At 43.1% G+C, this 24,476-nt stretch overlaps 2 protein-coding genes across 2 annotated transcripts in view; both read right to left on the bottom strand.

The window, feature by feature from the left end:
* Positions 1-7,328, bottom strand: part of LOC123191987 (geraniol 8-hydroxylase-like) — a 37,126-nt gene extending 29,798 nt beyond the window's left edge. Inside the window, exon 1 of the mRNA XM_044604493.1 lies at positions 6,399-7,328. Within this exon, the coding sequence (XP_044460428.1) occupies positions 6,399-7,292 (894 nt within the window). The 5' untranslated portion in view covers positions 7,293-7,328. The remainder of the gene's footprint in view (positions 1-6,398) is intronic.
* A 7,557-nt stretch (positions 7,329-14,885) lies between these two features.
* Positions 14,886-17,739, bottom strand: LOC123186424 (geraniol 8-hydroxylase). The gene is made up of 2 exons (XM_044598191.1): positions 16,783-17,739; positions 14,886-15,592 (listed from the first exon to the last, which is right to left on the bottom strand). The coding sequence occupies exons 1-2, from the start codon at positions 17,674-17,676 to the stop codon at positions 14,987-14,989; spliced, it is 1,500 nt and encodes a 499-aa protein (XP_044454126.1). The 5' UTR covers positions 17,677-17,739; the 3' UTR covers positions 14,886-14,986.
* Between the last annotated feature and the right edge of the window lie 6,737 nt (positions 17,740-24,476).

Here is a 24,476-nt window from a genome sequence, read left to right as displayed (position 1 = left end):
CCTCTTGGATGCCCATCATATTAGGACTAGTTTCATAACCAAAGCAAACTACCATGCTATTCTAAAGGACTCTCAAAATAATATAAGTGAAGCATGAGAGATCAATTATTTCTTCAAAATAAAACCACCACCGTGCTCTAAAAAGATATAAGTGAAGCACTAGAGCAAATGACAAACTACTCCGAAAGATATAAGTGAAGATCAGTGAGTAGTCGAATAATTATGAAACTATATGAAGACTCTCTAACATTTAATAATTTCAGATCTTGATATTTTATTCAAACAGCAAGCGAAGCAAAAGAAAATAAAATGACTCTCCAAGCAAAACACATATCATGTAGTGAATAAAAATATAGCTCCAAGTAAAGTTACCGATGAACGAAGACGAAAGAGGGGATGCCTTCTGGGGCATCCCCAAGCTTAGGCTTTTGGTTGTCCTCGAATATTACCTTGGGGTGCCTTGGGAATCCCCAAGCTTAGGCTCTTGCCACTCCTTATTCCATAGTCCATTGAATCTTTACCCAAAACTTGAAAACTTCACAACACAAAACTTAACAGAAAACTCGTAAGCTCCGTTAGTATAAGAAAGCAAATCATCATCATAAGGTACTGTACTGAACTCATTCTAAATTCATATTGGTGTAATATCTACTTTATTCCAACTTCTCTATGGTTCATACCCTCCGGTACTACTCATAGGTTCATCAAAATAAGCAAACAACACATAGAAAACAGAATCTGTCAAAAACAGAACAGTCTGTAGTAATCTGAATCAAACGTATACTTATGGAACTCATAAAATTCTCAAATGAATTGCTGGACGTGAGGAATTTATCTATTAATCATCTGCAAAAGAATTAACTAAATAGCACTCTCCAATAAAAAATGGAAGCAATTCTCGTGAGCGCTAAAGTTTCTGTTTTTTACAGCATGATCGCAAAGACTTTCCCCAAGTCTTCCCAAAGGTTCTACTTGGCACAAACACTAATTAAAACATAAAACTACATATAAACATAGGCTAGATGAATTATTTGTTACTAAACAGGAGCAAAAAGTAAAGAACAAGAATAGGATTGGGTTGCCTCCCAACAAGCGCTATCGTTTAATGCCCCTAGCTAGGCATGATGATTTCAATGATGCTCACATAAAGGATAAGAATTGAAACATAAAGAGAGCATCATGAAGAATATGACTAGCACATTTAAGTCTAACCCACTTCCTATGCATAGGGATTTTGTGAGCAAACAACTTATGGGAACAATAATCAACTAGCATAGGAAGGCAAAACAAGCATAACTTTAAAACTTTAAGCACATAGGGAGGGAACTTGATATTATTGCAATTCCTACAAGCATATATTCCTCCCTCATAATAATTTTCAATAGCATCATGAATGAATTCAACAATATAACCAGCACCTAAAGCATTATTTTCATGATGCATAACCATAGAATTTTTATTACTCTCCTCATAAGCAAAATTCTTCTCATTCGGAATAGTGGGAGTATTATAAGAGACTCGAATACTATAAATTGTTTCCAAAATAAAAGAGTAATGTTCAAAAAAGGGGTAATCATAATCATGACAAGTTTTATAAATATAATCACTACTTTTTATAGCATAAGTATCATCACAATAATCATCATAAGTAGGAGGGATGCTATCATCACTATAAATTTGCATATCAAAACTTGGGAGACTAAAAATATCATCTTCATTAAATGTAGCATCCCCAAGCTTGGTACAAACATTAATTGTAGCAAATATATTCTCAAAAACATCATCTTCATCAAACATAGCATCCCCAAGCTTGGGCCTTTTCATATCATAAGCATAATCACTCTCATCATTAATAGTATGGATAGCACCAATAGTATAGCAATTATCATATTCTTCCAAGAAAGTGCCAAAAAGATTTTCACGATCGTAAGAAGTATCATTATCTTCCACAATTACATTTTCATGAGGCACAATAGTAATAGGAGCAGCATTATTTAGGAGAGATATCTTTTTACCTCTCTTCCTTTTTCTTTTCTTCTTCTTCACCACATCATATGTGGGTTCAATCTTCTTTTTGGAGCTCCTTATTAATGAGATTGGTTGAATAGGAGGCTCCTCCTCGTTACCTGATTCATCATAAGAAATAATAGGAGGATATTGGGAAGTCTCTTCCCTTTCATTAGTATTCTCTTCATCCTCTATTTGTTTTCTTTTCTTTACGTAATTAGCAATATAAGAATTTTCAATGCAATTCACCGCACAATACATATAAAGTTCCTCTAGATCAAAACCAAGAAGTTTATAACGGGCAAATTCTGGAAGATGCTTAGTTATACGTTTCATTTCTTCGTAACCCATAAGAAAACTGAGTTCATTATAATGTGCAAGGCAAATCAAGTCATCACAATTTTTGGACACGATTAGATCATGAAACAATTTGCATCGGGTAGCTAAATGATCCTGTTCATTGCAAAGTCCACAAGTACGGCCAAGAAAATTTAAATTTTCAGCACAATCATCTAGCCTTTCTTGCAACAACTTAGTTTCTAAGTACTTATGCCTCTTGCAACATCTATCTTCCGTATTTGGTGTGTACTTACAAACCCAATGCACTCCACAAAAATTGACATGTTTATAGGAGACATTTTCATCATAACTAGTGCAATCATCATTAGTACCATGGATATTTAAAGAGTTCATACTAACAACATTGCAATCATGCTCATCATTCAAAGATTTAGTGCCAAACATTTTAATGCATTCTTCTTCTAATACTTTGGCACAATTTTCCTTTCTATCATACTCACGAAAGATATTAAAAAGATGAAGCGTATGAGGCAAACTCAATTCCATATTTTTTTGTAGTTTTCTTTTTTTTAACTAAACTAGTGATAAAACAAGAAACTAAAAGACTCGATTGCAAGATCTAAAGATATACCTTCAAGCGCTAACCTCCCCGGCAACGGCGCCAGAAAAGAGCTTGATGTCTACTACACAACCTTCTTCTTGTAGACATTGTTGGGCCTCCAAGTGCAGAGGTTTGTAGGACAATAGCAAATTTCCCTCAAGTGGATGACATAAGGTTTATCAATCCGTAGGAGGCGTAGGATGAAAGATGGTCTCTCTCAAGCAACCCTGCAACCAAATAACAAAGAGTCTCTTGTGTCCCCAACACACCCAATACAATGGTAAATTGTATAGGTGCACTAGTTCGGCAAAGAGATGGTGATACAAGTGGTATATGGATAGTAGATAATAGTTTTTGTAATCTGAAAATATAAAAACAGCAAGGTAACTAATGATAAAAGTGAGCGTAAATGGTATTGCAATGCATTGAAACAAGGCCTAGGGTTCATACTTTCGCTAGTGCAAGTTCCCTCAACAATAATAACATAATTGGATCACATAACTATCCCTCAACATGCAACAAAGAGTCACTCCAAAGTCACCAATGGCGGAGAACAAACGAAGAAATTATGGTAGGGTACGAAACCACCTCAAAGTTATTCTTTCCAATCAATCCGTTGGGCTATTCCTATAAGTGTCACAAACAGCCCTAGAGTTTGTACTAGAATAACACCTTAAGACACAAATCAACCAAAACCCTAATGTTACCTAGATACTCCAATGTCACCTCAAGTATCCGTGGGTATGATTATACGATATGCATCACACAATCTCATATTCATCTATTCAACCAACACATAGAACCTCAAAGACTGCCCCAAAGTTTCTACCGGAGAATCACGACGAAAACGTGTGCCAATCCCTATGCATAGGTTCATGGGCGGAACCCGCAAGTTGATCACCAAAACATACATCAAGTGAATCACGTGATATCACATTGTCACCACAGATACGCATGGCAAGACATACATCAAGTGTTCTCAAATCTTTAAAGACTCAATTCGATAAGATAACTTCAAAGGGGAAACTGAATCCATTACAAGAGAGTAGAGGGGGAGAAAACATCATAAGATCCAACTATAATAGCAAAGCTCGCGATACATCAAGATCGTACCACCTCTAGAACACGAGAGAGAGAGAGAGATCAAACACATAGCTACTGGTACATACCCTCAGCCCCGAGGGAGAACTACTCCCTCCTCATCATGGAGAGCACCGGGATGATGAAGATGGCCACCGGAGAGGGATTCCCCCTCCGGCAGGGTGCCGGAACGGGTCTAGATTGGTTTTCGGATGCTACGGAGGCTTCTGGCGGCGGAACTCCCGATCTATTGTGCTCTCCGATAGTTTTAGGGTATTTGGATATATATATATAGGCGGAAGAAATACATCAGGGGAGCCACGAGGGTGGAGGGCGCGCCCCCTGCCTCGTGGCTTCCTCGTTGATCGCCTGACGTGCACTCCAAGTCTCTTGTATTACTTTCTTTCCAAAAATAGCTTTTCCGAAGGTTTCATTCCGTTTGGACTCCGTTTGATATTTCTTTTCTGCAAAACACTGAAACAAGGGAAAACAGAAAGTGGCACTGGGCTCTGGGTTAATAGGTTAGTCCCAAAAATCATATAAAATAGCATATAAATGCATATAAAACATCCAAGGTTGATAATATAATAGTGTGGAACAATCAAAAATTATAGATACGTTGGAGACGTATCAGGTATGCTTGTCACCACGGATCTTGGTGATCCTACAATCGAGCAAGACAATATGGACATTTGGGTCCTTGTTGATACGCCTCCAATTCTACCTCTGTGTGAGTTTAGCTTCTCAAGCATAGTTATTAGCTAATTTATATTGTTTATTTCAAAATAGTTGGCATCTTATTTCCATTGACAGCTTATTTTCATTCTTCAAAGAATGTGCGGGAGATGGTAGACAAAACCCGCTACACCGATGGCTCCGAATTAACTTACAAGGAGAAAAATCATCTGGTCGGATTTTGTACTAACATTGAGAATTACAATATCTACAATCAAACTCCTCAACATTATGGTCAATACATGCCACTAGTGCATGTGTTGAACTACGGTAACTACCATGAAGATACCCTGGTAAGATTTTTTACTATTATGACATCCGTGCATCTTTTGCATACTTTTAAAACTAGTACATCATTGCTAACTATAAAGTTATTAATATGTTTTTCAACAGATAATCCCAGAGAGTTGTGTGCCTCATTTGATGTATCAGAAAGGTAGCCTTAATGTTTTGAACATACAGCCAGGTCATCCTACGAAACTCAACTGTCCATACCAGATTTTTAAAAGGAATGGAGACATGCAAATCAAAGGATGGAAAAAATGTATGGACAGTCGTAAGGAGGTTCTTGGAAGCAAAAGGAAGTGAAGCGCAAGAATTAGAGACATGATGATCTCCATTCTCCATAATGGAGAGTTAGGGTCTATATTGTTTTATGCTATTTTACCTTAAAGATGGTATTTAGGTCCTACCTAATACTGATGATCATGTGCTAAGAACAATTAAGTAGGGTTGGTTCGATGACTATGAGGATGATGATCGTATGACTTGTTATTAATAACGAGTAAAAGTTGTATGATGATGATCAGTAGACTTGTTATTATATATAATGATGCATGATGCGAGTATGAAGAGTTATTATATATCAGCGGGTGAAATGAACATGGATTGGATTGAAGTGAAGGCAACATGCATGTGGTGCATGTCGAAAGTAGTACAATCCAAACTTGATCAAGTTAGGATTAGTATTACTTTCGACATGCGCCACATGTTGCCTCACTTCAATCTAAGTCATGTTTAAAAATAGCAGTAGCAGTAGCACGGAGATAAGAAAGGACACATCTGTCTATTAGCTACCTATACCAACCTAAATTAACCCCCAAAACCCCTAAACCACCTCCTTTCAAAAAAAAACAGACTCTGAAATGCTGACGCGTGGAAGCTTGTTGGTCTCGGTTGGTGCTACCAACCGGGACCAAAGGCCCTCGTGCCTGGGCTCGCCGGAGCGGCCACATGAAGGCCCATCTGTCCCGGTTAGTATAAGAACCGGGACTAAAGATCTAGGGCATTAGTAACGACCCTTTAGTCCCGGTTCCCCAACCGGGACAGATGGGCCTTATGAACCGGGACAAATGACCCTTTTTCTACTAGTGTTTGTCGTCCAAACAGATGTATATAGCACTGAAATACATCTAAATTCATCCATTTAAGCGACAAGTAATATGGTAGTATATACTATCAAACTCTTATGTTTATTTCTTGATAAAAAAAATGAATGTGAAATTTGTGGATATTAGATATCTCGATGCCAACATTTTAAAATATAAATCTCAATCTCCGAGGCTGGCCATGTGCTTTGATCCCGGCAGACTCAGTCGGCAACGCTGACCATTCATGTGCGTGCGGAATTTTGAAGTATATCTTGTGTGTCCTCTCAGACAGAAATTGTGGTTACCGTGAAAAGTGATCGTAGCGTCTGGCGATCCAGCAGGTCCTTGCCGTCCTCACGCGCCGCCACGTCGAGCAGCGCGTCGAGGAAGTCGTTCTTCCTCGGCTGGCCGGCGTCGCGGCAGCGCAGCCTCCCGTCCACCTCGGCGTCGAACACCGCGTGCAGCCGCACGAGCAGCCGCGCCAGCCGCCGGCGCGTGCCCTGCAGGTCGGCCGGCGCGAGCAGCGGGAAGAAGTCCGACACGTTGGGGCTCCCCACGGCCTGCATGATGGCCGTCACCACCTGCTGGAACCCCTCCGAGCGGCCGCGGTCGTCGAGGCTCGTCAGGTCGGCGGAGAAGATGGTGCAGGAGAGGAGGTTCAGGCTCGTCGTGAAGGCCACGCGGCCGACGTTCACCGGGGCGCCCTCGCGCGCCAGCCGCGCGACGTGGTCGACGAGATCCCGTACCTTTTCGCTCCGCAGGTGGCGCAGCGCGTCGAGCCGGTGCGGGGCGAACAGCTCCGTGGCCATCATCTTGCGCAGCGCGCGCCACCGCGGCGCAGGGGGCAGCCAAGCCACGGAGCCCGCCGCGTGCTCGCCGGTGGCGTCGGGCACGGACCTGGCGGCGAACGCGGAGTCGTGCCGCTGCAGGAACTCCCGCGCCATGGCGGGGCAGGAGACGACCACCGTGGTGACCGCGCCGAGGCGCAGGGACATGAGCGGGCCGTGGGCCTTGGCCAGGCGGGCAAGGGAGCGGTGCGGCTTATCGCCGAGGAGGTGGAGGCTGCCGATGAGCGGCAGCGGGTGGGGGCCCGGCGGGAGACCGGAGCGCGCCCGTGCGAGGAGGTTGAGGAGATAGACGGAGAGGAAAGAGGCGACGAGCCATGCTAGCCACGGCACAAGCACAGCCACCGGCGCCATTGCTAAGATGCTTCCTCTCTTTTAAATCGGCGCACGGAGCAGGTGTCTCTAGTGAAACTGCTAGTCACTCGCACAACGCTATTTATATAGTGCATATAGAGAACTGTTTGGGGAACCGGGAATAAAGACCAAATCTAAAGTTGTGTGACCAAATCCATATCCGTCGTGTCACCAACATCACGCGTGACATATTGACATGCATGGCACATGGCACGATTGCCTTGTGCAAAGGTACGTAGGCTCCTTTTCCATGACAGCGAACCCGGCTTGCTCTGCTCTGTTCCGTCGGTGTGGTCAAAGGCCACCTTACTGGGTGGTAGTATTTGTTTGGTCTTGTGAACTCGATCAATCTTTTTTTTAAGGACTGTCTATTTAGCATCCGTCTGAAATTTAATTAAGCTTCAGTCGAATTTTTGTATGTCCATGTACCTGCCGCGCTGTGTGTCTTTTCTTCATGATCCATTGTCACGCTTGGGCCTTATCCGTACGGACGTTCACCGGGTGGCCAAACAAATTCGACCGGCCAGACTAGACCAGCTACAAAAACAAAAAAAACATAAACGAGGGGCAGGGGGAAGCCTACATGCTCAACATCTGAGAAACACTTGAACCAATGGGGCCAAAAAAAAGCCTGCAAGCCTGTTCATAATTTCCAGAGTCAAAGGGGCAAAAAGACCAAAAAAGACATCTACATTTACGTACTTCTCACAAAAGCACAAGGTAAAAACAGCTCTAAAAAACACAAGGTCAAAAGAGATCTCACTGCAAGAACAGCAGAATAGAAATCACACTGTAACAAAAAAAAGTAGAAATTACACTGCAAGTTAATATAAATTACAGTGAACAGGAATAGAAATTACACTGTAAGTTCAGTGTGTTAAAACTGAAACTACTGTATATACAGAATTGCATTGAACCAGAATAGAAATTACAGTGAAGGAGAATAGAAATTACACTGTAAGTTGTATGAGCTAACACTGACACTACTGTATATATATAACTACAGTAAACAAGAATAGAAATTACAGTGAACGAGAATAGAAATTACACTGTAAGTTCAACGAGTTAACACTGAAACTATTGTATACATGTAATTACATTAAACCACAGTCGAAAATACAGTGAACCAGGAATGGAAATTACAGTTAACACTGGAACACATACCGAAAAATGCATCATGGTTATTTTGAAAAAAGTGCATCTGCTAACACATACTAAAACACAAATTCAAAGCTTGATTTGAAATGACTAAGCAAACGAATCAGGAAATTCTGCACACAGGAAGACATGCTATGCTACAGATCAGTAGCATCCTACCGAAACCAGTTGATCGAAACCCACTAAGCATCAGTAGCATCCTACCCAAACAAGCAGATCCAAGCAAAAACAGAAATCAACTGATGGGCAGGGAACAAACCAGCCACAGCAATCCACAGAGGAGAAATTCATCGACACATAGATAAATTAGGACAGAAATCAAACTCAAAAACCAGATACATGGCAAGTGGGACGGCACAAAAAGTGAAGCAATTGACACTGAGCCAAAAGTAGAAAATACACAGTACAATAGACAATGAATGATGTAGATGAGTACAGTAAATTGGGCAACCTTCAGCCAAAAGTACAACTAAAAATGACTGGAAATCATGAATCTCTATCCTGTAAATTTGAAGTAATAAAAACAGAAGTGCTTACATCTGCAAAGAAATCAGTAACTAGAACTTATCCACGCTGTTGAACTCCCTGAAAAACATATCATTAGCATACTTTATCCTTAAGTTGGGTATGTCAGCGCTTGAAAAGTGGTTAGTAACTTGAGTCCTTGTGGTCCACACTTCCATAAACTTGAATGTAAAGACGCCATAATCGTGCCTGATTTCACATGAATAAAGGTAGAAAAACAGAAAAAAAAGGTACCAACAATGTAAATTGAGAACAGTATTTAAAAGGAAATCAGGTCAGCCATACTAAAAACCAAATTACATATTGGTCTTGTTGGGAACAGCTAGGTAGACTACGTCAAATTTTTTGAAATCGATTTGTTTCCTCGTCATGGGAGTAACAAAAGCATCCCAACATCCTATGAAGTTTATAACTCTTTGAATAAAATAAAAAAAATATTAGAGCAAATCTTAAAAGATAACATAGTGCCTTCAAAAAGGAGACTAATGTAGAAACAAATTGATTAGCAATGTACTCCCTCCGGAAAGAAATATAACAGCGTTTAGGTCACTACTTTTAGTGATCTAAACGCTAGTGATCTAAACGCTCTTATATTTCTTTACGGAGGAAGTACTTGCGGATCATGAATCTGCAAGTGAAATTAAGAATGCTCATCAAAAGCTGAATCAATGAAAGAAGGGTCTTTCCTTCAAAGAAGCGATGAAAGAAAACCCATTCTTTCAAATGGTTAAAGGAAAGTCTAGCTACAAAAAGGAAGAATAATAAAAGAATAATATGAAGAAAAATGTATATAGAGGAAATAAGAAATAAAAAGAAAGGGCAACGACAAACACCAAAAAAGAAGGCAGAAATTAAAGTACTTATAGTTGGTCCTCCACATTGGAAATGCACCGTTGGCACCTTCAAAAGCATTCAGATGAGTTCAGGACTGGAATTATTCAAGACGATCTCCTTTAAAAGAGCAAAGAAAAACCACAGTAAGAATCGACCAGGAAGTTGCCTAGATGTCCATTAGGGCACAAAGTACCAAGTGACCGATATGAACAATAGGCCGCATCACATCTCACTGCTTCAAAGTTAAGAAAAAAGACAAGAGAGTATGAGTACAAATGATAAAAAATTACACTGTATATTAGATAGGAAGTTGGCAAAGTTTCAGACACAAAGATAGATTCAGTATATATTGACAGTGTGACTAGATGCAACACAACCCAACAAAGACACTGTGATTGCAGTCTAATTACACTGTAATTTTTACTGAAATTACACTGTAATTGCACTAACGGCAAATACAGTAAATATCCTAGTATCTAAATAACAGTAAAAATATCACTGTAATTACCACTGAAAATTACATTGTAACAACACTGTAAATAGTGAAATTGCAGTAATTACAACAAAATAGCACAGTGATTTTCAGTGTAATTACCCTAAAAATTACACTGTGATTACTCTAAAATTACATTGTAACAATATAACTAAATTGTGATTACTCTATAATTTTAGAGGAAATTATACTGTAAATAAAATAAAATTACAGTTATGAAGTGCTGTAACTTAGATGCAATACCACCCAAACAGAAAGATAAATAAATAAATGGTTATAAATGAATGCAAATACCAGCCAACAAAGACAAACCGCAAAGAAAAAGATTCTAAAATGCTTGTAGACCAAAAAAAATACTTTAATTGCAATGAAAATTTCATTCTGATCTAGTGTACTTACACTAAACATACAGTAACAATAGCACTGTAATTAACCTGAAATTACAGTGTAATTTGAAATTGCAGTGATTGTAAACTAACAATCCCAGAAGTTACAGTCACTCTGATTACCCCTGGAAATTACACTGTAACAACACTGTAATCACAGTGTCACTACACTACAATTTCAGAGGAAACTATATTGTAATTAAATGAAATTATAGTTATGAAGTTGTTGTAACTTAGATGCAATTACTACCGAAAACCACATGCCAAATAGAGAAAAAACAGCAGAATTAGACGCTCAGGCCAGTGATAGAAAATCAACAGGGGAATCAAATCCACAGCTACATCCATGCACCTATCGCTACAACTGCAACGAAATCGCCAGGAAAAATCCTCCGCTACGAGGACACATACACCTATATGTACATCAAACACCAGGGGAATCGAAACAAGCTACTAGACCTAGAAGAAATCCAATGGGGAAAAGAAGAAGACAAGGACAAACAACCGAAACCACAAGGTACTGGAGCAGAAATCTAGCTGAAGAAGATGAGGAGGAGATCAGAATCGCCGTACACAACGAAGAAATCGCAGGAATCGCCACACACACACACCGACATGAGGAAGGGGGACAAAGAGAGAGCCAGGGAATGCGGTAACGGGCTGGCCCGGAAACAAAGTGTGCCCGATAACGCACAGAAAAGAAAATCTCCACGAAAAGGATAGCTCCAGTGCGGATCTCGGCATGAGATCCAACGGCCAAAATATGAATGAAGACTAACTGTAAATCATTCGACTGAAAATTAGCAAAACCGGTAAAATAGCCTAAAATTACACTAAGAATTGCACTGTAATTTCACTTGTAACATAAAGTAAAAACTCTACAATTCACTGTGATCACACTTGTAAGAAAATAGTAAAAACTAAGATTTACAGAGTAAATTCAGTGATACGAAAGGACACTCTGGAGCAAACACACATTTACACAAAGTTCACTACAAACAACCAACTCATACGCCCTGGAACAATAGAGAAAATTCCACTACTAGCACCACTAAAATATACAAAAAGAATCATGCGTACTGCATGGAATTAGAACTAAAACGCCAAACTAAGGTTATATCTTACTACACTATATATTCACTCGATTACATTAAAAAATTGTAGAGAGATTACTTTGAAATTACAACAAAATATTACAGCTAAAGAAGTAATTACAGCAAGAATACTCTGCAATTACATCAAAGATTACACTAGCAATGAAATCCCCTATAGCAGATGAATCCCCTAATATTTTTGCCCTAATACAAACGGCCATATATAGTAGATGAATCCCCTATAGCACATTACTCACTCCTGAAGCCTAATCCAAGCGCACGAACAGGACATATCACATACAACTAAAGGCCGCAGGAGCTATCACATTCAACTACCTAAAACAACAGATTGGAGCGCCCTAACGATACACACATCAACAACAATAACATAAACAAAAATCGATCTGAACTCAAACGATCTGAGGAGCAAGCCAACACATCGAAAATCCAGAAAGGAAAGAAGGGGAGGGGGAGATTGGGAGGGGCTGAGCGCGAGGGGAGCGGGAGGTACACCACACCTCAAGGCGGGAGATGCAGCAGACCTCAGCAGGCAGATGCGGCGGCGAGGGGATCTACAACACCGCCATGACACTATCTCCCTCTATCGGTTGCGTTGCGTGCTAGGAATGAGAAAGGGGGAGGGGAAAAGGGAGACAAAAAGAAAAAATAAAGAGGACCGACGGTTCGGCCAGCGAGGGAATAGAAACGGGTCTCCCTCGAAATTAGCGCCCCGATAAGACAACGCAGAGAACTGAAGCGAGGAAAAAACAAATTAGCATGAATCCCAGAACAGAGATCGGGCGGCTAGAAAAATGAATGAAGCTGAATTGTTTTCATCCAGCTGAAAAATAGCAATTCCGCTTTTTTAACATCAGTATAGACACAAGCGTTTATATACACACGTATACATTCATCCCTATGAACGCACACACGCACACATTATCCAATGAGCACCTTCGAAAGACTAAACTGGCATATCATCTTGAGATTTACGAAGTCACCGTAGGCGCCTTGTCGTCGACGGGAATGTCTCCTCCCACTGAATGTGCATTGCCAGAAATCCTGGAATAAATGCGAGCACTAGGATTTGAACCCTGGTGGGCTGGGGATACCACTGTCTCTTTAACCATCCAACCATAGATTGGTTCGCGTGAACTCGATCAATCCGTAGGTGCGCGACTGCGATAGTGCGGTGCATGGCCAAATCATAATTTGCGTTATCGTCGGCCGGTTCGACCACTCGGTGCGGTGCAGTACTACGTTAGGGCACCTGCAAAACATCGGTATATGTCCAACCGAGCACATTTGTTCATTTTTACAATTCAGCGGGACCTGTATCGGTTTGCAATACTGTCCGGAGTCAAATTCTCGTATTTTGAAGAAAAGCATAAGAGTTTTGTCGGAGTGCGGACATGCACTTGACCAATCACATGCATGTTTCTCTCTTCTCTCTCCTCCCAACTGCACATGCGTGATCCCCCTCTTCTTTCTCCTTCCAACCGGACACTAAACCACAAATATCCTACCACATGCATGGTCACCACCGTGAGGGTTGCCACCGCCTCCCATGGCGGGCACATCGCCCCATGTTTGCATTGCCCGACGTCCATGCCGTGTTCACCTTCGGTTCGGTGCACCAACGGAGGGGTTGCACGTCCGCCACTGTGTTTGGACACCAGTCGGACTGCACCGCCTCTGGTGAAGTAGCACTACCACACCTCGCGGCAGATCCATGCGCCATTTGGACAGACGCAATGAATTCCCGACGAAAGGAGTATGTGCACTGTAGTCGGGTGGCCTCCTCCCGGGAGTGGCGGAGCGCAAACCAGACGGTCATCTCCTCCTCAGGGCCGCGTGGGATGAGCTCGCAGTTGACGGATTTGGAGGTGTAGGACTCGGATCTGCTGTCCGTCATGCCGGAGATCGCCAGACGGGAGCTTGGGGGTGAAGTGGAGTAGAGTGGAGGGGTAGGGAGTGGAGTCGCTAGGGTTTGGTCCAGGGAGCAGATGTGGACGATTATATATGGGGTCGGGTGGGCCAGCGTGGACCGGTTCAGACGTGGCGGACGTGCCTGGTCACGCCCGGGCCTCCCCATTTTTATCTCATATTTGGGCTGGATAAGAGGGGTACCGGTCATCCTAGGTGTTTGAAGCCGGTTTGAGCTGCCGTCTGGATCGGAGTTTTATGCCGGTCACTGACTGGCTCATCCGCCCGGGCGTATGATGGGGGGTTTGGGGCGTCCAGCTGTAGATGCTCTAACACACCTGACTCGGTGGTTCTCAGAGCAGAATTTTCCTTTAGAATTTTAGCCGGTTCAATTGCAGAACCGCCTGTGCCGTTATTTGCATGGCTAGGCATTCATTTATGTTTTAGCAATCACTTGGACTAGTGTGGTTCTCCCTCGTTACCCTAAGTGACTGCCATGAGAAGTGAAAGGGGCTGGACAATCAACCGTATAATTCGAATTCACAGCAAATGATCCTAGGTAGACACCATTCTCATCCCGGCATACAGCTGCAATCACACCCCTATTACCGTTCCTGGCAACTGCCCATCCACATTAAGTTTATGAACTTTGGAATGTGTAGAAGATTTCAATGTGAAATATTTTGGCTGCAAATATTTCCGAACGTTGGAGAGGATACTTCTCATGGTGTCGAATTATGAACAATGAAATTTTAGAATCTTTGAATGGTGTAGATATTCCTATATGAAAATATACATAGCTTATTTCCTTTTTCTGAGAACAATCACTATTGTTCCAACACAATACTTAAGGTGTAAAGGTGACATTGCCAAATTAATCTAATCAATTTTCTTCTCTTTAAGGCTCTCAATACCATATCATCGAATGACCATCCATCACCATTTCCATCGCACGTGAATGAAGTGTTGTATTTTTTTTCGTTGACACATTGAATTTTTTGCAACATGGTGTTACACAAACCTCAAAAGTTAATTTGGATGTCTAGGATGGCATGTATGAATATCTTTGTATGATCAACATCTTAGTAACACAACATATGTCCCCACAAAAAGAAAACAACATATCATTCATCTTATGCAGTGCGAGAAAGTCAAGTTTTCTAGAATACTTATTTAATTATCACATAAATAATGACATAAATTCCATGGTTGATACATTTGAATTACTACATATTGAAAACATCTAAGGCAATCTTACTAGGATACATTTTTATGAATTCAAACCGGTGTTGGTACAATACAAAGAGGCACAACCTTCGTTAGTGATAGGCCAAACTTTTCTTCCATATCAATTCCATCCCTTTCAAGCTCAACAGGGAGACTCCATTTAAACTGGTTTAACAACGAAGCGAGGATCAAATGCACCGTTCTAATAGCCAATGGCATTCCAGGGCAGATCCGACGTCCAGCACCAAATGGAAGGAGCTCAAAATCAGCACCCCTAAAGTCAATTCTTGAACCCAAGAACCTCTCTGGCATAAACTTCTCAGGCTCAGACCATACATCTTTGTCTCGACCTATCGCCCATACGTTTATGAACACACGCGAATCTTTAGGTATTGTGTAACCTGCTATTTCCACTGTCCTCTCAGGTTTCCGTGGCAACAAGAGTGGACCGGGAGGATGAAGTCGAAAAGTCTCTTTTATGACAGCTTGGAGATAGGGCAACCGAACAATATCATCTTCTTCAATGTTTCTTTTGAAGCCAATAACTTCTGCAAGCTCGTTGCAAGCGCTGGACATTGATGATGGGTTTTGGAGCAGCTCTGTCATTGCCCATTCCACTGTGCTAGAGCTTGTGTCACTACCAGCAGAGAACAAATCCTATAACATGAAAATATAATGTCACGTTTATAGTCTCGTAAATATAGCTATTTATATACACTAAACAATCACCACATAGAGTATAATTGATTATTTGCTATAGAAGAACTTAAATTTTCTTTGAACTACACACAGCGGTACTGTTTGGATGAACTATATACGAACAACTCGTTGATTTGCGACATAAGATTTGATAATCATTTCATTGCAGTATAGTAGAAGCCGCTGTTCCTGACCCAATTTCCCATTTTTTCACACGTTGGATGAAGTGCAGTGATACAGAGGGTTATGGTGGAATTGTTGGAAATGCAATAAAATATAACAAGGCTGGTTTTAAACAAAGGAAGAACATTGGAATTTAAGTTTTAGATGATTCAATTCTTGTAGAGGAAAATCCCACTGGTGCTCTTTGTAACACATGAGTAACCTGCCACGATTCCTGTAAAATTTTATGTTTGACTATTCTATTCGAATTTTAGCACATAAACACGAGTATCCAAATGTTACTTTTGATGTATCGTTGTTAATGGTTACTGTAGCATCACTAGAGTGGATATTAGTACATAACTAAGTGTGCCACAAAAATCCACATCAATATTTGATTAAGTGCGCAGGTGCATGGGTGTGAACAGTAAAATCATCTAAATTTTTTTGTCATTGAAGATATTCGAATGTGTAATGTGCGTGCAAAAAATCATGATGTTCGGACATTCGAGGAGGCTGTGGCAAAAAAAATCAATGTCAAAGAAAGTTTGGAAAAGTCCACTATTTGGGCCTAATTTTGTCTTTTTTTCCTAAGAGCTCCCCGAATATCTAAACACCACGAAAGTTAGCATGCTCCTTGCGCACTCGAGCATCTTTGATGCCAAAAAATATTCTGAACTTTTTCTAATTTTTCAATTTACTATTCATTGGATGTAAATGAGCCTGGGCTTTGACGTGAATTACCGAAACTTTTATATTTATTTCTTGATAAAAAACCAAATTTGAATATGAATTTTGTGGGATTGTAAACATCTCGATGCCACCCGCAAAATAGAAACATATCTCGATGCCAGCATTTTAAAATATAAATCTAAATCGCCAAGGCTGGCCATGTGCATTGATCTCGGCTGGTTTGGCAAGGCTATGTCGTGGAATTTTGAAGTGCAGTATTATCTTTTGTCCTTGCAAACAGAAATTGTGGTTACCGTGAAAAGTGAACGTAGCGTCTGGCGGTCCAGCAGGTCCTTCCCATCCTCACGCGCCGCCACATCGAGCAGCACGTCGAGGAAGTCGTTCTTCCTGGGCTGGCCGGCGTCGCGGCCGCGCAGCCTCTGGTCCACCTCGGCGTCGAACACCACATGCAGCCGCGCGAGCAGCCGCGCCAGCCGCCGGTGCGTGCCCTGCAGGTCGGCCGGCGCGAGCAGCGGGAAGAAGTCCGATACGTTGGGGCTCCCCACGGCCTGCATGGTGGCCGTCACCACCTGCTGGAACTCCTCGGACCGGCTGCCGTCGTCGAGGCTCGTCAGGTCGGCGGAGAAGATGGTGCGGGAGAGGAGGTTCAGGCTCGTCGTGAAGGCCACGCGGCCGACGTTCACCGGCGCGCCCTCGCGTGCCAGCCGCGCGACATGGTCCACGAGTTCCCGCACCTTCTCGCTCCGGAGGTGGCGCAGCGCGTCGAGCCGGTGCGGGGCGAACAGCTCCGTGGCCATCATCTTGCGCAGCGCGCGCCACCGCGGCGCGGGGGGTAGCCAGGCCACGGAGCCCGCCGCGTGCTCGCCGGTGGCGTCGGGCACGGACCGGGCGGCGAACGCGGAGTCGTGCCGCTGCAGGAACTCCCGGGCCATGGCGGGGGAGGAGACGACCACCGTGGTGACCGCGCCGAGGCGCAGGGACATGAGCGGGCCGTGGGTCTTGGCCAGGCCGGCGAGGGAGCGGTGTGGCTTGTCACCGAGAAGGTGGAGGCTGCCGATGAGCGGCAGCGGGCGGGGGCCCGGCGGGAGGCCGGAACGCGCGCGAGAGAGGAGGTTGAGGAGGTAGACGGAGAGGAAAGAGACGACGAGCCATGCTAGCCACGGCACAAGCACTGCCACGGGCGCCATTGCTTTGCTTCCTTCAATTTGTGCAGTTCAGCGCACGACAGGAGTCTGGAATGAAACAGCTGATCACTCACACAACGCTATTTATAATACAGTAGAGATCTTTGGACATCACGCATGATGAAATATTGCACCTGCACATGATATGATATTACGGAGGGTTCGTGGAATTGTGCTGAAATTCGCCGCCAGCATAAAGTTGGCAGTTGGTGCATTCGACGCCGTCCGTGCCGAGTACAAGTGCAACTGCATGCATGCATGCCGCCGCTTAATTAGTTTGACTATTCGGGCGTCCACACGTACTACGTACCTAACGCCTGCTCAGGTGCAGGTGCAAGCCGCCGCTCCTGGGCTTGAATATGGGAGACGCTAGTCACGCAAAGTCTTTTCAGCCTTTTTCCTCGTTCTCTTTTCTGTTGGTATAATACACGTGAAAATTACACCCGCCTCTTTGAGGTTCCTGGACTAGAGCCGATTGGAATGCTTCAGAATTTCAGCCGGATGCTGCTTTTTTTGAAGGAAAACATCATTGTTGTATTACCCAACGATATCCAAAGGAAAAAAGCTTGCCTTCAGCTGATGGATCGCACGTGGGCGTCCGCCGCCTCGTCCATGTGACACGTGTCCTGTAGGGCTCAGCTAGTATGATTTATTATGCTTTTGCTACCGAGCCCTTGTTGCAGTTTTCCCACCGCAACAACTTGTATGTTGTAGGATCTGGATCTAGATCCTCGAGCGCAGTTGCCTTCCGCGTTCCTTCCAAGCTCCCATTCTTCCTCTAATTTGTGCAACACCATTTATGTTGCAAAAGTCTTTCCGCAACATCATCCATGTTGCAAAAAGTAAAGACATAAAAAAACTGTAACACTTGAATGTTTCTGCAACATGAACTCTGTTGCAAAGAGGGTTCTGTAACACTGACTTTGTTGCAATAATGACGGCGGGGTTAACCGTTGGTTTGGACCAGATCTAACGGCTGCTGAGTGGGCGGATCTTTTCAGATTATTCGTCGATGGACGCGTAGCACTGTTCAAAGGGATTTTTTTGCGGGTTATTCAAAGCGGTCGTTCCATCATCATGAGGCTCCACGAGCCAAACATGCCTACCTAATAAGTCTAAAGACAGAAAATCACAACCTTCAAGACCTATAGCTTGAGCATTCCTTTAGAGCATCCACAAATGCACTTAAATGTCCGCGGACGGGTCCGGACGGCCCTTCATATTTGCCACCGGGCAACCACACTAATCAGACGCAAACCCTCAAATCCATGCATGTGGATCATATAGCACAAAATTTATCATGATTCTACAGTTCAACAAAGCAACAACAAAAAAATCATAGTTCAACAATCCGGACATGGCAAATGAAATTGAAGCTTGTGGATTACACCCAAGAAGTTGTTGGAGATCTCAATTAATAATCTCCACAAGAAGTTGTCATGGTGAAATCACGGCAGATGCTATGGGATGGCTAAAAGTGGAGGGCTGCATGTGGACGTCGGAGGCGAGGTCAGCGTGCGCAAGTGTGAGACACAATATGTACCCAAGTTCGAGGCCCTCTGCCGAAATTGGATGATATGCACAAGGGCTACAATGGTGCTCCTGGAGCTGTTTGGCGGAGGAGGAAGAAGGAGCTAGATCTCCATTCTTGCCTCTCATGTGTGTGTGTGTGTGTGTGTGTGTGTGAGTGTGTCTTGAACTAAGAGTCAATGCCCTGCATGAAGGGCACCTGGGGGATCTTATAGACCGGGCTCCCAGGGTTACAAAAGCTAAAGTTACATGGGCGCGGGCCCTGGTGTCATCGTCTAAAGCCGACAGTGGGGCCTGCTGGGTGCCCGGGTCTTGCCTGCTGTGTGTTACTGTTGCACGTCTCGCCCTGTGTCATGGAGTGGGTTGACGTCGTGGGGCTACAGTGGTGAGCAGTGCTGATGGTTGCCCCGGCCGGCTGACACGGCCGCACCTGTAGCCACGCTCTCCCGTCGTGGGAGAGGGGCGAGGGGGGGGGGCTTATCTTGTCGTACGGGTGGATGGGACGGCCGCTGACCCGCTGCCTACCGGCAGGCCGGTTGCCGCGTCCGGTATCCAGATGGAGAGCCAGCCGGACTGAGGGGCGCCAGCTGGGCCGATGTTCTGAAAAAGGTGCTTTGGCCTGATCTGGATTCCGGTCCCCCCCACCCCACCCAGAAGTTGTTGTCATTTAGCTATCTAAATACTACGAGATGTAATATATATATATATATATATATATTATGTAACAATAAGTAGAATAAAGTCTTCGGACCACGTATATTATATTGTGTGAATCAGACATAATATTGTAATGTATTTATATTTGAGATTTGTAATATTTGGTGAATATATGAATACAAATAATTTATTCTAAAATATCCTCTCTCTATTTGTAGAAAATTTACGGGAAACAATCCGATGGAGGAAGAATTATGTTTACTGGATAGTGCTACCACTAATACAATTTTAAGGGAAACAAAAAAAAATCACTCTTGCTAAGAGTAAGAAATATGTTATGAACATAACTAGAAGTAGCAAAGCAATTATTGCCTTGGGAAGAGCCACATTCACACTCTCACTATGAGTAATTCAGAATGCACTTTTGTATTTTTTTTGCGGGGAAAATGCACTCTTGTATCGTGAATCTACACGTGCCCTTATAAGTTCCAAAGATGTTTGGTCTAATGATTTCCATCTAAAAACAATAGAGTTGGATAAGAAATAATATTTTCTTTTAACAAAAAGCAACAGATACGAGGAACAAACTCTTCGAAAATTATCCGCATTTTCATCTTGATTATACTTTACATACATCAAACCCGTACCTTGTGTCCCTTCTTTCGTCTCCTTCCTTCGTCCAAACGCAGAAGAAGCGCACGAGGATGATCTTGAGCCACCAACTACTGTCCCCGTTCGGTTGTGCATGTTAGTGGCTCACGCGTGCGTATCCCCGCGCGCACAACTCGGCGTCGCGCCCCCACCATTCCAATACCACGACATGGCTGCGCCTCGCCGTGAAAATCCTGCCTCCTCCCCGAGGTTGTAGCTCGCCACGGCCGCTATTGTAGCCCTGACCTAGGTGGCCACAACTCTTCCCCTGTCTCGATTACAACACGGTGCCACTTGTCGCCTGCAAACAAAACTTGCCGACCGTGATTCACAACATGCCACCCCCATCAACCTCGCAGGGCTCGTCGGCGCACTTGTAGCACCAATGCAGCCATGAAAATGGTTCGTAGCAAATTCCATCGCCTATTGTAACAAAAATCGACTATGGTTGCAGCAAAACATCACCATCGTCGTCATAGGTCGCAGCTAAGACATGGAGTTTGAAGCTTTTTGCAATGCTGGTTGTAGCTTTTGTAACCTCCGTTGCAACTTTTCATTCTATGGTTGAAATGTTGAAACCTTTTTCATCTACGTATGAAGCTTTTCTCGTCATCAGATGAACCTTTTTTTATCACCGGTTGCAACTTTTGGTGCTCGTCCATAGCTTTCGTTGTATACGGGTTGAAACTTTTTTCATCGCCAGTTGAAGCATTTTGTGTTACTGGTTGTAGATTTTTTGGTTGTCCGTTGCAGCACTGGGCATCTCTCCGGGGCAAGCGAGATGTTGCAAGTGTCAGGGATGATGGCGGCGAGCACGCCGGCAAGCTGCGGTCGTCGCCACCAAAGCTACAACGGTCACCACAGGAGCTGCAACCGCATGATGCGGCTGTTGCATGGGCGAAGCTGGTGACGAGGACGGCCGGCGAGGGGCTAGGACCGGCGACTAGGATGGCCTGCGAGGACGTCCGGCGAGGGCAGTGACCAGAAATGAGGACGGCAGACAAAGGACGGCGGCGGGAGAATGCGTGCGGCCGGCGAGAACGAAAAGGACGATGAGATCGATGCAGATGAATTTCCTCGCACGGGTGCTGCGTTGACAAAGACGAGGGGCATCAGACGATTCACGGGAACCAAATTATACGGCTCTGGGCTAACCGGCCCAAATTCGAGTCGGCGCACCGGCGCCTAGCACCCGCCTTTGACCTATGGGAAAAGAGACAAACATTTGACATTAGTATGATTTCAACTGATTAACAAAGAAGCACCAGATGCATGGTACGAGACTGACAAATAAGAAAATGGTAAGTTAGAAAATTTATATGGACGAGACTAGATGGCGTGTGTGCGCTATCAATTTCCAGGCGCACACGTTATTTATGGAATGTTTAACCTTTGTATCACATGACATGTCAAAAAGTCCCCAGAGCATTTGCTCCCGCATGAACAGTAACTCAAACAAATAGTAAAATGTTTTTTAAAAAAAATCTGAATTTCTTTTGGATGTTCGTGTTAGTGTCACTAGCATGTTGGCAGTTTTCATGCAAAACAGAGCAATAGTGTTTCGTCAGTGAAAAAAGACAAATTTGGGGTGACATTTTGGGGTAACATTTAGTGTTCCTTTTTTTCCACAGTCCAAATGTTTAACTTTTTGCCTAAAAATTTGTAGGTAGCATTTGAATGTGATCATGAATACATAAAAAAAATGTTGAGATTTTTTTGACATTTTGAAAATCATTTTCGCGCGCAAGAGCACGTGCTCCCGGGAGCCAAATTGGATTTGCGTCTATCTGGTCCCTTCTCACATGTAAAGACTCTTCAAACAGTCGACACAACCACCCGTGAGCAATACATGTGTACCACCAAAAAAATGATGATGTGAGCACCATGCAAAAGTTATCATGAAAATTAAAGATCACATTAGTTATAAACAGTACATTTGAATTATAATCTGGTTTCACCATTGTGTGTCTCGTCACGAGTCCTTCAAAATTAGACCCCACATGGTCATTGTTTCGAAGAACAATTTTGAAAACAACTTACTATGACAAAAGGCCAGTTCATAGTATAGGCATGCTTTTCTATCGCAAGTAAATATCTTGACCACCCTTTTATATGAAAGTAATGCGCAAAGCAAGCTTTTTTCATGTATATAATCCCTTACCCGTTGTTAAAGGAAGTTTTGGACAAAAAAATTAGCTTGTATTGATAATATTAAAAAGAATATTAGCGTGATAAAAAAAACAAAGTTTGTAACACAAACTTCCATTTTGTCGTACTAATTGCTTTTCAGAAACTAGAATGGGTAAAAACTGTATGGAGGCGATTTAATGGTATAAAAACATCTACATACTACAAGAAACATGCTTTTGTGAGACAAAAATCTTTTTCAAAAAAAAATGTGTCAGAATATGTCCACGTGGGATTTAGTTTCAAAGACCTAGTCGCGAGGAACGATACGGTGGAAGCGGAATTTTTGTAATGGACGGTCCTTTTGAAAGTAGTGTATTTTTGAAGTTCCACAATACATATGCATTTCGCTCGCATCATCTATTTTATCTATACTTGTTGATTTTGCTGCTGTCCATGTGTCGTTCATGTATGCACCTCGGAAAGTGAAAATACATGCATGCTCTGTAGCATTCGGGTTCATCGTAACCATGCTTAAATGCTAATTCCATCCAAAAAGTATATGTATTTCACAACTTCTAAAGCGAGATGTTTTATTGGATGTGTTTTATGGGAGCAGCTACTAGTAGCTAACAAAACTTTCCTCATCCAACGGCAAAGGGAGGGTCCAGGCCTTTTCTCACCCCGAAGATCCTAGTCCTGCCCAATGTTTATACTTGTAACATTACCAATCACACACGAGAACTGAGATATATACTGCCTTTTATTTCAAATATGTCCTCCCACATAGCACATTTTTAATTGGAACAAAAGTTCAATCTGATGGGAGTGGAGGGAGGGTGGCTAGCGAAAGGAGAGGCTGTCATGCATTGCCACTAGTCTGCAGAACCTTCACAATATTTCTTGCACAGAGCGACTGTGAGATAGCACAAATCTGTCACGTCGCAACAGTAGCACTTTCCATTTAAATGGCAAGCGTCAGACGCTTTTTTATAGACGCACAACCCGTTTGATAAGCTGATCTTAGAATTATCGTTCATGCCGTCCATGATTTGACCTGTGGGAAAAGAGTCACACAATTGACATTCGTACTACTCATATGGAGGCTGGGGCAGGTGTCGCGCAAACTCAAGGCAGCTATATCTCAGTCCCCATAACTCAAACACTTCGATTCGCTTCAAATTTAAACGTTCTGGACAATTTGCATGAACTCAGAAATTCATCGTGCTAAACTTGTATCTATGCAGTACTGTCTAAAAAGAATCTCACCGGTGACATGTACAAATCACATGTTTCCGCCGTGTGCATCGTCCCATCCTCCTCTGGCATGCCCATCATTGTGCCCTTCTTCAAGTGTCTTAAAAACAAATAATCAAATATTGTTGCTACGCCGAGAAATCTCGCGCCACCGGATCCATTTGATTCAGATCTAACATGATGAACTGATATTGTGCTCGGCTATGCGTTCATCTCTCAACCTCCCCTGCCATCTTTAATTTGGAGGCTACCCGCCTCCATCTCCTGCTGAATTTGGAGCCTTTGCTTCTACATCTCTTCCTGGCGCCGTCTCCTCTCTTGCATTGCATCCATCTTGTCCTCTTCTCTTGGTGCTTCTTCTCCTCCATCTCTAGCTTTTCTTACTTACTCTTCTCAGTGTACTCGTTTTTATCCTCATCAACTCATCGATCTTCTTTACATTGCCTCCACCTTTCATTTTCTTGAGCCTCAGCTTTTCTAACTTCCTCCTGTTGGGCTAACCCGTGCTAGGCGTCGGGGTGGTACTTCTAGACACCTTTGCCTTTTGCTCTCCATCAGCATCATTTGCCCAATTGCAACAT

This window comes from Triticum aestivum, chromosome 2A, assembly GCF_018294505.1.
Source record: "Triticum aestivum cultivar Chinese Spring chromosome 2A, IWGSC CS RefSeq v2.1, whole genome shotgun sequence".
Taxonomy (NCBI): domain Eukaryota; kingdom Viridiplantae; phylum Streptophyta; class Magnoliopsida; order Poales; family Poaceae; genus Triticum; species Triticum aestivum.
Note: the sequence above shows the minus strand (reverse complement) of the source record. Positions and strands in the feature narration are given on the sequence as shown.

Excerpts from the sequence above, each read along its gene's own strand:
- LOC123186424 (XM_044598191.1), bottom strand. The coding sequence starts at position 17,676 with ATGGCGCCCGTGGCAGTGCTTGTGCCGTGGCTAGCATGGCTCGTCGTC. Across the intron at positions 15,593-16,782 it reads CGCTACGTTCACTTTTCACG|GATTTGTTCTCTGCTGGTAG; the intron begins GTAACCACAATT and ends TTCATGTTATAG.